This window comes from Triticum dicoccoides, chromosome 2A, assembly GCF_002162155.2.
Source record: "Triticum dicoccoides isolate Atlit2015 ecotype Zavitan chromosome 2A, WEW_v2.0, whole genome shotgun sequence".
NCBI classification, from domain to species: domain Eukaryota; kingdom Viridiplantae; phylum Streptophyta; class Magnoliopsida; order Poales; family Poaceae; genus Triticum; species Triticum dicoccoides.
Window position 1 is genome coordinate 8,350,794 of NC_041382.1, and position 13,230 is coordinate 8,364,023.

The following is a 13,230-nucleotide window of genomic DNA, read 5'->3' on the forward strand; positions in this document are numbered from 1 at the left end:
CTACCACGACTACTACCACTACTACTACCACTACTACTACCACTACTACTACCACTACTACTACTACTACTACTACCACTACTACTACCCGTCGTCTGGCTCGCTTGGTTCTGCTGCTGCTGTGCGCTTGCCTCTGTGTTCTGTTGTCCGTTTGGGTCCCTGCGTTGGGTGCATTGCGTGTCCGTCTCATGTCCGCTAGGCGGACAGATGACCCGTATGGCCAAAAAACGGACAAAACCCATGTCCGGTTGGGTCCGTGCGTTGGAGTTGCTCTAATGAAACCACATGCATGCATGCGTGGTCATTGTAAACAAGTGTGCTTCTCTAGCATTCAGTGCCTCACGCACACCCTCCTTCTTTTAGATCATCAGGGAAGTACACACCCTCCTTCTTGAGAGCATCTCCACCGGCCGCATAAAAATTGCCCAATAAAACTTTTAGCGCGCCACTGTAGCACTTTTAATGCGTCGGACCAACATTGCTTTAGAAGACGTTGAAAGACGCGCACTCAAAAAGCAGACGGTGCAAATTGTGAAGCACCCGTAATCCGGAGCCCAAAATATGTTGCCCGCGATAGCATTTTTCAGCGTGCGCCCTAAATCTTTTAGCGCAACAGCATCTGCTGGAGCTGTTCGGCGCCCAAAAGAATAAATTTTTAGTGTGCGGAGTTTTTTTGAGGCGCCTGTTGGAGATGCTTTGATTAAAATACCGCGGAGCTCCTTCCCCATGACCGAGCATGTAGTGGAGGCGTGCCGGGGAAGATGAAGGCGCACGGGTTGTAGTTGGAGGGAGGGACCCGATCACCTTTTTTTTTCTTTTTCTTTTCTTTTGAGGAGGAGTCTTTCTGCAATAGAAACTTAGATCCGTATATACGCAATTGATATTATTATTTTGCCACGTCAACATCTGCAAGCGGGCCCGGTCTGTCAGTTCAGGGGATTACGATTGTTTCTACAAAACCCCTTAAACACATCTTCTCTTCTAGTGATGGCGCAAATGTGGTGGTTTCTTGCATTTCACTTGTTTTGCCTCGGTACACCAAGTTAAAAGTTTACTCGAATCTTAAAGTTATTTCAAAGGGTACTCTCAGACATTCACAATCAACTAATTCTAATTCTTTTTTTTTTGACAAATAATTTTTTATTTAATTATTTGTGAGAACCAGCGTATCAGATACAATAAACGAGACCACCTCAACTAGAGGTGACTCCATCCAGGTACCGGGGGTAGAAAATCCACCTAACTTCGCCATCTCATGGGCAACTTGATTGCTCTTCATGTTACAACGAGTGAACAAAACATGCTTAAAGGCCTGGGTCATGTAGTAGCTATCATCAAAGATAGGTCATGTCACTGAACTCAATCTTCCCTCTTGCAAGGCCGAAACCACCTCGGCGTTATTAAATTCCAGCTCTACCTTGTTACATCCGACTATTCTAGCCAAGTTTAGCCGAAATCTAACCGTTGTCGCCTTTGGGGTGAAAGCGTCGAAACAGAAGCTCATCTTCTCATTGGTTGCCGATATAAACATCCCGTTATGATCATGGATTATAGCACCAACAATCCCTTCTAGTTGATCCTCGTTCTCCCAATGGACCGAATAAGAGATCAAAACATTATGTTTATTTTTATTGAAGGGGTAACTTATAATCTTCACCTTTTATCTGCATCGAAATATGTAAACTTTTTTAGAGGGATGTGTGGGTACCGAAAAGGAATTTCAGTGTTCACATCCCTTGATCTTGCGTGATTGGATGATGGCAGCGCCTTGGTGTCGTATTCCCTCTTGGGGGCTTTGTCTTTGGAGCTCGGCACCGGTGAGTGGGACCAGTGGATGGCGGTGGTTTTGGAGTTCAGATTTCTGTGGCATGGGAGCGACATCGGCGACGCGGAAATGGTTGAGGTAGTCGGCTCTTCTTTGGCATGTCCACGGGATTTCCTCTGCTTGTGTTGCTGTGAAGTCGAAGCTGCGGCGGCGGGGGCCCTATGGTATACGATGACTGGTGCAGGTGGACAGTTTGGTGATCTTCCGTGGCGCCAGTCGTGCCTGGTTTTGCCATTCATTGTTCTCCGTGAGAGTCGGAGCTGCGTTGTCTGATCGTAGGTGGCTGAGTTTGGCACGGATCTTCATACAACTTCACTCTGCCTCTACAGTGTGGGTTGAGTCAACGATCGCCTACAACGGAATTGGAGTCGTTTGCTCAGGGTTTAGGGGTGGCGATGACGCTTCTAGGGGAGGAATGATGACGATGATGCATGTGCGCTGTCTCGACGAGGCACTCTTTGGAGTGGTATGTGTGGGGTATCTTGTGTGTGCCGCTCAGCGGTTGTGACGGTTTTAGCCCGGTTTTTCGTTAATTAACCGGGCAACTCTTTTCTGCTTAATTAATAGACGAGGCAAAACTGTTGCCTCTATTTCGATAAAAAAGATAGGTCACATTACTGCTTGAAAGGCCAAAACCACCTCGGCATTATCAGATCCCAACTCTAGCTTGTTTCACCCGCCGAAATCTAGCAGTTATCACCTTTGCAATGAAAAAGCATCGAAATAGAAACTCATCTTCTCATTGGTTGCCGCTATAAACTTCCCGTTATGATCAAGGATTATAGCACCAACGATCCCTTCTAGTTGATCCTCGTTCTCCCAACGGACCGAAATAAGATATTAGAACAATCTTTTTTTTTGAAGGGGCAACTTATAATCTTCACCTTTAATCTGCACCGAAAGAAGATATCTAAAGACCTTGTTAGAAAGGTAATCACCGGTTCTTATATGTATATTGTTGTCTTTTAAGTCGCTCATGTGGAAGGTTTGCCAAAGAGAATAAAGTTGGCTGGGTATACATTTACTGCCCAAAGAATGTATAACCATCTACGTTTTGTGTCTTTCTCTTTTCTAACTCATTACTTGTGTTGCAGGATGCAGACAAGACAGGACTTGCTACAATCGGTGAGGAGGTGAAGCAGTTGGCTCAAAGATCGAGGGATAACAGCTTAAGACCACAAGACTATGAGGTATGTGACGCATAATAAATTGAGAAGTATGAAATCATGCTGATCAGATATTCTTGGCTTGCTCAAAGAGTGTTCCCTTTTTAGATGGAACATACCCATTGTTTTGCACCAATACTTTATGTTCATTGCAGGCATTTAGTGATTTTCCAGATTGTTTCTGTAGTGATAGGGGAGGCTACCCTGGGTCTAATAATGGAAAATGCAATTATATCTCGAAGGTAATTTGACACACTAATTATCTCAGAGCTTGCATCAATGTACTGATTTTTTTTTACATTTTGGATGATCATATATTGTAGATGAACTATTACTTGAGGGCTAGTGAATCAAGCAGCAGCTCTTCTACTATGCTTTTACATTCTGGCTGATAATATTTTGTAAAATTGCTTGTAGATGAATTTTTATCTCAGGGCTGGTTCCGTGAGTGATGATGTGATACTAGTTTCTGATGGAGAGGAATCAAGTAATTATTCTCTTCGATTTGAAGAGTTAAAGGCAAGATTCTAAAATAGCGCTTTGCATTCAAGCTACAGCATAGCTTAGTTTGTCCTATTTCTGATTTTGTTTGGACCCATTCAGTCCTACTTCAAGATATAGTCTAGCTTGTCGCTAATTCTGATTTTCTTCGGACCCGTGCATATGTTACACTTTCCTGATCATTGCTGAAAGATAAAATTTTATAGGAACTTGCTGTTGCTATATGTTGGAAAATGCTGTGTTATTATCTGTCCATGTGTGGTACACTAGCAGCACCTTTCAATTAATTTTCAATAAATATGTGATTATAAAGGTGATATTTCTAGAAACAATACCTTAAATGACATTGGGTGGGTTATGATTCTTCATACTTATTCAATTGTATGTTTGTCTGTTTATTTCAATGAGTTGTTACATGGTTTCATCAATTGCTTATGTTATGTCAGGGTTTTAAGAATTCCTCCAACAGCTAAAAGGGCCTAGTGCAGAAGATAGACAGCGACTATTATACTGAGGTAATTTTGTGTTGCAATGCTTCATGGTAGTATTTTGGATGCTGGATGTTGAATCGAATGTTTGTTGTAAATGTGGGCAGTGGGTTCAACTTGATCTGGAACAATGCGATCTTGTCACCAAACCGTCAGCTCTATATAGATTATCAGGGTCATATCCATCCATTCTATGGTTGCCATTTGTGCATGCAAGTACTATGGCTCCAAGGTTTTTACTAATTTGATTTGTTGGGAAGCTTGCTACCTTTATGTCTCCAACAAGCATAACCGTTAAATCTAGTGAATTCTAGCTGTCTGAATTTGTTATGGGTATTGATGATTGTAGGTATCATCATATTGACGAAAATAGCCATAGATTGTTTTTCGGTGGATATTACATTAGTTTTAAATGAATGTCAAATCTAGATTTAAACTAAACATAATTATGTTATCTGCTTATTATGCCTTATATTTGTATAGCTTTCTCTCTGCCTTAATTGTAACTTCCAATTTATCTAACATTCTAGCCAACAATTATTTGCAGGGAGTTTCTCAGGTGTTTCTACATCTCTGTGGCACAACAATTTCTCATCAGGAAAATCTGTACACTTCAAATGTGAATATGTTAATGAAGGTGGCATGTGATAAAGTGGGTGTAAAATCCAAGGATTTTTACTCAATTTATTGTGGAAAAGTGTTGGATCCTGAGCAACTTCTATCCTATTATCAGATAAACAAGGATTCAAAAATCATAATTAATCCAAGACTCAGAGGTGGCTGGTATGTAATAAATTGCGCTAGACTAAATTTCAGAAATTATTTTTATTGGTAGAGGTTTATTACCAGCTTCTTGAACTTACTATTCCTCACAGCTGCTTTTTGTCTTTAAGATGTTATTTTTTCTTGCAAGTGTGCATTACATTCCATTGGTGGATAGGTTCTACATTGTTATTTTGTTCAATTCCTGGTATGATGGATACTAAAATTGAAGTTTCACAAATACTGTTGCTTAATTCTGAAACTTAGGCTTCATGAATAATTGAAGTGGGTGATGCAGTATGTGCCGATCATATCTATTTTTCCCCTTTAATTCTAACAATTCAAGTTGATAGATTATGCCCAACCATTAATCTATGTATGGCTCATGTGGATTTTAACTTCAGCATGCTTTCGATTCTGCTGTGTCAGGCTGGACACTATCGTTTACTGTTCAGCTTACACAATGGTTACCAAGGAAAATGGCCCTTTTCTGTATAAATATTAGATGATATGGGGTTGTTCCCTGCAAATTCCTTCATGGCTTATGTTGAGTGCATACCTGTAGTCAATTGTACCATGTTTCTGCAGTTTTCTTGTCTGTGAGTTTATTTGTATCCATAGAACATTGGCATCACTAAATTGTTAAGTTTCTTATAGACGCACATGGAAATATCCACCATGTAAAACACTAATTTTGTTTGTTTTGCAGTGCTGGTCACAACTGGGATTATGTAATCAGTGATCTGGATCCATACCAGCGTGTGCCTTTGCCAGGGGACCTACTTCTCCCGGAACAGGCCATCATACAGCCACAAATGGAAGTGAAATATCTGGCACGTCTCCTCCAAGTTCGATGTAAAAAAGTGCTAATCTACCTGTGCCGGAAGCACTTTAGTGGCCATTCCTTCGGAGGTAACTTCAGTTCCCAGCAAATTATGTTTGACACCGATGGAAATGTCCGTATCGATGCTGCCCCAGAAAAATATAGTCGGCCTTCTGCCTTGTTGGACTACAATGCTGTTTCTGTAATCTTTGACCGGGCCTTAGGAGACGCAGCTGACAAATATCCAATGGATTTTCATCATCTGATTGCGCTCTTGTCAGCTAAAGGTCCAAATGTTGACTGTCAAAGTAAGGCAGTGATTGCTTTTGTCACAAATCACATTTCTCTCTTGACATATTCTGAAAGGATCAATCACAGTGCATTTCTGGACCTTTTGATTAAAAGGCTTGGTGAAGATGATCTAACCGCCTTGATAAAAGCTCTCGCGAATTTTAATTGGGAGAACAGGTTGAGGCAGATTCCAGCAATGGATAAAACGTACACTTATATTTGGTGGGAAGATGATGAGGGGAACATACGGTACCCGTACAAGAATAATGGAGTCAGTTTGCTCGCGTTTTCTCACAATTTCTTCAAACACCGCTTAGTAAGATATTTTTTGAAATATTCTCTCTTTTATTTAAGTTTGACAAGCTATTTTTGTATGACAAGCTGATAAAACTTATTTTGATGCAGGGGTTCCCATTAGATAAGCTTGAAGCAGCGTTCTCATTGGTGGTGGCTGAGAAATATTTTCTAGCACATATGCTGTTTCAAATTTTAGTTAGATTCAAAAGCAAATGCCAGCAGCCATGCCCTGCATCGATTGAGACTTTTGTTGATGAAGTGATTCAAATGTGAGCTATGCACTTGCTAGTTGGTAATCATACATAATATGGCAACTTATCTGATATGTTTTTTGCTTATTTGCAGGCTTGGTGATCACACAGTTGATTGTGAGATGGTCCAAAATAACTGATTTCAAGTGCAATTCCTGCGGGTGACTGACTGTTTAGCTAGATGGCCTGCTACGCATTTTGTGAGAGTTGAATGCATGTCTAATACTTGTACTGATTTCAAGCGCAATGCCTGCGAGTGACTGACTGTTTAGCTAGATGGCCTGCTACGCATTTTGTGAGAGTTGAATGCATGTCTAATACTTGTACTGATTTCAAGCGCAATGCCTGCGGGTGACTGACTGTTTAGCTTTCAAGCGCAATGCCTGCGGGTGACTGACTGTTTAGCTAGATGGCCTGCTACGCATTTTGTGAGAGTTGAATGCATGTCTAATACTTGTTCTTGTGCTGGACACTCGGGTGGTGGCTTGTTGTGTGTGTTTGTTCATTCCTTGGTTTTGTTGCACCTTTGGTCTGAGTCCTCGTGTACGTACACAATTCCAGGCTCTTTCAGCTTGAAAATATATTGTATCAACGAGATTGTCATCCAACTGGACCTTTTCACTTTTTTCAGCTTGAAATTTTTTGTTTCATTAATTCTGAATAGGCACACTCAAAACAAGCGATTGTATGCCTTGTGGTGCAACCAGTCTTTGAAGGCATCAAAGAAATCCAGCCATGCCGCACAAACAAATGTAACCACAGGCCACGCAGAAATTACAAATGGCACGAGCGCACCACAAATGTATATTACGTGTGTGCAAACCAAATTTCATGTGGTAAACACATTCAACTTTAGACGTTTGTTTTCAAATTCTTTTTAAACTTTATAAACATGGGTTTTTTCATTTTTTTTTTCAAGCACCACAAGTTCACGCTACAGAACATGAGCGTCAAGGGTACATGGGCAATCATTCTATTAGCAAGTATGAAAATCACGCTAGTTAACAAATTGTTTCCTTTTAAAATCCAAAATTTATCTTGTTTTTGGTCTGTCAATGCCAGTCAAATCATGGGCAAGCAAACAACGGAGGCATCAAATTAGTTCTCTAATATTGCTTGTAAAATCATAGTAGTAGAATTCATGTAAGAAAATGACAATGATGCAAGTTACAATCCAAAAGAAGCCACTCACTAGACATACACTAGACATAGAGCCATGACTCATACATAATGCATTCTACCCAAAATCCAGTTTAATAAATAAAAACAGTTGATAATGACCACATCAAATGCCTCCAGTGGACCCACACAACATAAAGTGATAATGATGCGGTCCAAATTTCCACTTGATGTGTTGCAACATCTCAGGCCTTCGTCTTCTTTCCACTTGCGCCACACTCGCTTGCTGCTTCTATCTCTCTCTGGCAAAAACGAAACAGAGATGTTTGTCAAACATAATACCTTTAGTGTGACCATATGACAGGTTATAATTACCTAAAAACAATTTTAAAAATGAAAAATTGCAAGCTAGAGTAAACATGCGTCGATATTAATTATTTGGGAAACACCCAACACAATGTCTAAAGGTCAGTCTAGGATGCTCTGAATTAAAATCGTTGAAACAGCCATCTGTGTCAAGGGTACATTTATTTACTTTTGACATCTTTCATTCAGACACCGTCAGTGCTCAGCTCTAGTTTGAAATTATGCTTCAGCTGCTATGTGCATCTTTGAATGGACTTGGCTCATACCAATTCCAAGTTCAGAAACGAACTACACATACGCTGCTATATTCACTGAATGCCTTAAAAGTGTAGGGGTGAAGCTAATGACAACACATACGCTGACATCTTTGAATGGACTTTGCATGTTCAGGTAGTGACAATTGATTACAGAATCATGATTGCGGATGAGCATCTATATCAGACATCTACTGTTCAACATGAGGAGGTGGCCAAATATCTTGATTTCTATTAGCAAGTATGAAGCAAACTGGACGCGATAAGCAAGCATTGGAATTTTAATCATTTTATAAAACCTAAGCAAAATTATAGTAGCACGCCTGCAAATGAAAGCATGTTCAGTGATAGTGAACATACATAGATAAAATGACAGTACTATGCAAATGAAACCATGCTTGGTGGTGGTAGTAGTACTGGGTGATCCTGTCGTCGGTGCGCACTGAACTCACTTGCAAAGAGCTGGGAATAAATATGCGTCGTCTTCTGTTGATAGACCTGGACATCGTTGTTATTCCCCATGTCGACACGAAGCAAATACTGGGCCTTGTGCACTAGTCGACGGTCCTTCCCCACCACACTGGTATCGTTTACGACTAGGTAGACAACGCCGTCTTGATGGATGCTCAGGACAGGGAACGACGGAGCAAGCTGTCTCAAACCAGCAGACTGGTAGTTGGTGTTTGCCCAGATGTCTTGGACGCTGCACTGGTAGCTTATGCTCCACCCTGGGTGGTCAGGGTAGAGAGTCCAGACGGTCAGTCCATATTCTTCGCCGGGCTTGCGTTCAACAAATTTATTGAAGGCAAGGAACTTGATGGAGCCACGAACACAGGCCACGGAACGGAACTCCTCAGCACAGAGGCCGCCTGGATAGTCGGAGGCATCATAGTTTGGACGTCCTTGGGGCAACTCAATGAAGCTCAACTTGCAGCCTTGGTGCAGATCACAGAGCACCATGCCTTGGTGGAGATCCACCCAGCAGAAGGTAGAGCCCCGATAAGAGAAGCACGAGTGAATGGAGAAATACATGGCTATGCTGGGTGGAAGGGGCAGGCAGCCAGGCTTCAAGACCCATTCTTTGGCAGACGACTCCCACAGCCAGACGGCGGCTCGGGAGAAGCCTGGCATGACCCAGACGAGCTCGGCAAGAAGGTAGCCACCCCCGGTGGCGTCGCACATGACGACGGCCGACTGGTGCCCCATGGCCATATACTCGTCGTGGGAGGGGATAGGGGGGATGACGGAGAGGGAGCCATCCCTGGCGTCGTAGATGAGATAGGCTCCCATCTCCGCAAACGTTTCGGCGCCAGGGCGGTACCCTCCGGCGTAGAGGGCGACCAGGTTCTTGTCCGCGCTGGAGATGTGGCCCGAGCGCAGGCCTAGGAGCGGGGCGGAATTCGGCGGCGGTAGTATGCGGAGGGAGGAGAGTTGCGGCGGAGAGGCGACGACTGCGCGGGCCTTGAGGGCGCGCAGGTACTCGATGACTGCATCACTCATCTCTTTGTTGCTTGCTCCCCACGGGCAGGGGGAGGGGATTGGCACTGCGGCCTCGTCGTGGGAGAAATCAACATGGCGGTTGAGCAGAACCATCGGGGGGGCCATGGCGGCTAGGGGTTGGGGTTTGGTGGAGGGAGGGAGGAATGAGAAGGGGGATTTGGGGATCGGATCGATGGTGGCGGCGCGGCTAGGGTTAGGGTTAGGGTTAGGGTGGAGGCAGCGATTTGATTTGGGGATTTGGGGATCGAGCGAGGAAGGAGAAGGGGGATTTTTGCCTGGTAGTAGATCTAAAATAAAATACATCAGCAGGGAAACCGGCGTCAATACCTGGCCAAACGGGCCGGCCCGGCCAGGGTTAAACGGGCCAGGCACGGCACGGCCCGGCCAGGCACGTTAAGTACACGGGCCGGCCTAGTAGCATAAGTTTGCATGTCAAGTACATTCTGGTTGTGTTTGGGCAAGTACTTTCAGAATCAAAACAATGTTTGCATTGCCGGTTAAATCAGAGTCCAAGATAAAATGTATTTATAAAGTTGAGTGCTTGAGTCCATATCCGATTGATCTGGATACTATGGGTACTGTATAAACCTAAGCCTTGCAATAATCCTTGAACATGAAGAAAAGAGTACAGAAAAGTGTCCCAAATTTGCTCTGTTTTTCATGTGTGCGTGCACTTGATCCTTGGGTGAAAACCCACATGTTTTAATTCCTCTGTCGCATTTATTTTCTGTAACAGATTCTTTTTTTGCTGGGTTTAAAGATCAGAAACTTAAGCTGGAATGGGAGTAGTGGAGGTAACGATAAGATAGAATTAAGTTGTTGGTTTCTTGTCTATCATCCCATGAGCTGAGCTGCTTTTTCTATCTTTTGACTCAGAAAAAATAATAATAGATAAATAAATGGCGAGAAGGGAACAAATTAGATTGAATTTTGCAATCCGTGTTCTGTTTTTTGTGTGTGTGGGGAATCCATGTTCTAGTTCCCGTAGCAACAGATAAAGGCCATAAAAGGAGTACAAGCAAACAACATAGCAACTTATCTAATGCCCAGGTGCCTTAGATTAAAAAAAATATGACATCCATTTAGAACTTAGACAGTATAGAAATGATTACAATTTTCATAAAATGCATAACACAAGCTTGAACAAGTATCAGATTTCCATAATTCAGTATCGAATCAATGATATGAGTTATTAACTTGCCCAGGAGGAGGCGGGGTGATCTTTACCATACAAAAAGTTATTACCTACTACCTCCGTCCCGTATTAATTGTCGCTCAAACAGATCAAGGAGCAGCTAGATATGGCTATGATCAAGGGCAACTGAGTGACTAGCTGACACAAAAGTTGAAGGTGAAGCCCACCATACTAGTTTTTGGAGAAGCTGAATGTTATTGGTAACTGTGGTAGTTCAGACATCTTTATTTAATGAAATATGATAATCTGATAAACTTGTTTCTCCAAATATGCTCCTTGTGGGTTCAGGAGTCAGCAGTCAGCACTAGAGGTCAGGGGATTATTGTTACCCCATCCCCATTGGAGAAACATGGGATCTAACTGGCCTGACCACATATAGTTGCTTCAATGGACGGAAGCTGCAGCGCCAGGAGTTCAAGGAAATGCAGCAGCAAGCAAGGATGCCTGGGAAGGAGGAAGTGCAGTGCTTGCCAAGGAGGCCGGGCACAGTTCCAGCTGCTCTGAGTACAACAACACCTGAAACTGAAGGTACAGGTTCAGTTAACGGCTAGCAAAGCAGGAATGAATGACTGGGATTGATGGGCCTGGCTTTGCTGCTCTTATTGTTAATCAGTTTAATTGCCAAGTTACTGCTAACGGCAGTATGAGTGTCAAAAAAAATACTGCTAACCGCGGTAAAACAGAACTAGTATCGGCCGATATTTCGGTCATATCGCTCTTCTCGAAGAAATGCGAGACTGCTTTCTCTCGCTGAACGTAGAAAGCAAAGCAAATTCGACTATTCCTGGAGCCAAACACCAAAATTCCTTCTAGACTGCATTGCCATTCATTTCTCAGTCTTTTGTCAAAAGTGAAAATTCAACCCTCCAGTCAACAAACGGCATGTTTTTCTCTTCCTTGTCTCATTTATGGTTTTAATTTCACTAAACCACCACTCCTTGTAGAACAGTCTACCCAAATAAAGTCCAACTTATTATATAACACGTCAAGGAGAAATTTCTACAAGGAAAAAGGGCACCAGTTAGTTAGTTCTGATATATATGAGACTGTGACATGTAACAAATTATAATTATGTGCATCATCTATCATCTAGATGCAGATGCTGTTTTGGCATAGATTTGCTACGAGTCAAGTCAGACTCAGTTCCACACGGCAGACAAAGACTCACTCAAAAGTTGGCAAGTCGCCACCACATCATATATATAGCATGCTGATCCATCCAGCACTAGCCTCAGTGCCTCATACTACCTTGACTCACCTTCAAATCTTCCATCCAGAACACCCACCCGGGTCTCTAGTCAAAATTGAGCAACACCCCAAATAGCTAGTATCACCCGTTGTTAATTTTATCCCTCTTCCATTGCACCAGTCGAACTCTGAGTCCCCAAGATCACTAGTGACAACATCATCTTAGGCCGTACAGTACCACGTGGAAATTCAAGGCTCTTGCATGGAGGTCACGCATACCACCCTACTACAACTACATGATAAGCTGTAAGATGCAAGCAACACAACTTACAGATGTAGCAAGAAGCGGGCGCATCAGGAGGAAAAACATTTCATTTGAGTAACACAATGTATGTGACTCACCATTTGAGTAGAAAATATTATTACACTGTACTATTTAGGAGTCTAGCCAAATTAGTTAATAACTTAATATATTTCTGTTAGTGTTTGGATGTCAGAGTCAAGACGAGTTGAATTTATAAAGTTGAGCACTTAGTATGTACGTATCGTGCGGGTACTAGATAAAACTGAGCCTTGTAATAAGTGGGCTTGAAGAAAAGAGTAGAGAAAAATGCCCCAAATTTGCTCTGTTTCTGATGTGTGTGTGTGACATTAATCCTTCGGCGAAAGCCAATACGTTTCAATTCCTCTGTGACAGATTCTTTTCTTGCTGGGTGTAAAGATCAGAAAGCTAATCTGAAATGGGAGTAGTAGCGCATGAACTGAGCTGAGCTGCATTTTCTATCTCTGACTCGAACTAAAAAATATTTTGGTTACAAAATATCATTTGAGTAACACAGTCTGTGTGACTCACATCATCTATGCTACTGCCTTCTCTTATGAATTACGAAATATTATTACACAGTCTTTAGGAGTCTTGCCAAGTTCACATATTTGTCCGTTTTCGTGCGGACACTAGGCATGTAGTAGTACATTGTGCTTTCAGAGTCAAGGTTAAGAGTCCAAAACAAATTGTATTTATAAAGTTGTCTGCATATATTGAACAAAACAGTGAACATTGGGTGAGTACTTCAAATTTGTCTGAATATTGAACACAGCAGTGAACATTGGGTAAGTACTTCAAATTTGTCTGAATATTGAACACCGCAGTGAACATTGGGTAAGTACTTCAATTTTGTCTGAACATTGAACATTGGATAGGCTT

General features: G+C 42.3%; 2 protein-coding genes across 5 annotated transcripts; one reads left to right on the forward strand and one right to left on the reverse strand.

Moving 5' to 3' along the window:
- Positions 1–4,659: 4,659 nt before the first annotated feature.
- Positions 4,660–6,544, forward strand: LOC119357383 (the record flags this gene model as incomplete). The annotated part of the gene is made up of 4 exons (XM_037624363.1): positions 4,660–4,763; positions 5,452–6,172; positions 6,262–6,422; positions 6,499–6,544. Coding segments are annotated over 4 exons (1,032 nt in total), but the record flags the coding sequence as incomplete, so codon positions are not given.
- A 955-nt stretch (positions 6,545–7,499) lies between these two features.
- LOC119352718 lies at positions 7,500–9,910 on the reverse strand. Of its 4 annotated transcripts, none has more exons than XM_037619293.1 (2): positions 8,596–9,910; positions 7,500–7,825 (listed from the first exon to the last, which is right to left on the reverse strand). In XM_037619293.1, exons 1-2 carry the CDS (start codon positions 9,746–9,748, stop codon positions 7,626–7,628), a joined length of 1,353 nt encoding a protein of 450 aa, XP_037475190.1. In that variant the 5' UTR covers positions 9,749–9,910; the 3' UTR covers positions 7,500–7,625. The 4 variants fall into 4 exon arrangements, with proteins under 4 accessions (XP_037475190.1, XP_037475191.1, XP_037475193.1 ...); XM_037619294.1 differs by having other exon boundaries at positions 8,561–9,910; XM_037619296.1 differs by having other exon boundaries at positions 8,523–9,910.
- Between the last annotated feature and the right edge of the window lie 3,320 nt (positions 9,911–13,230).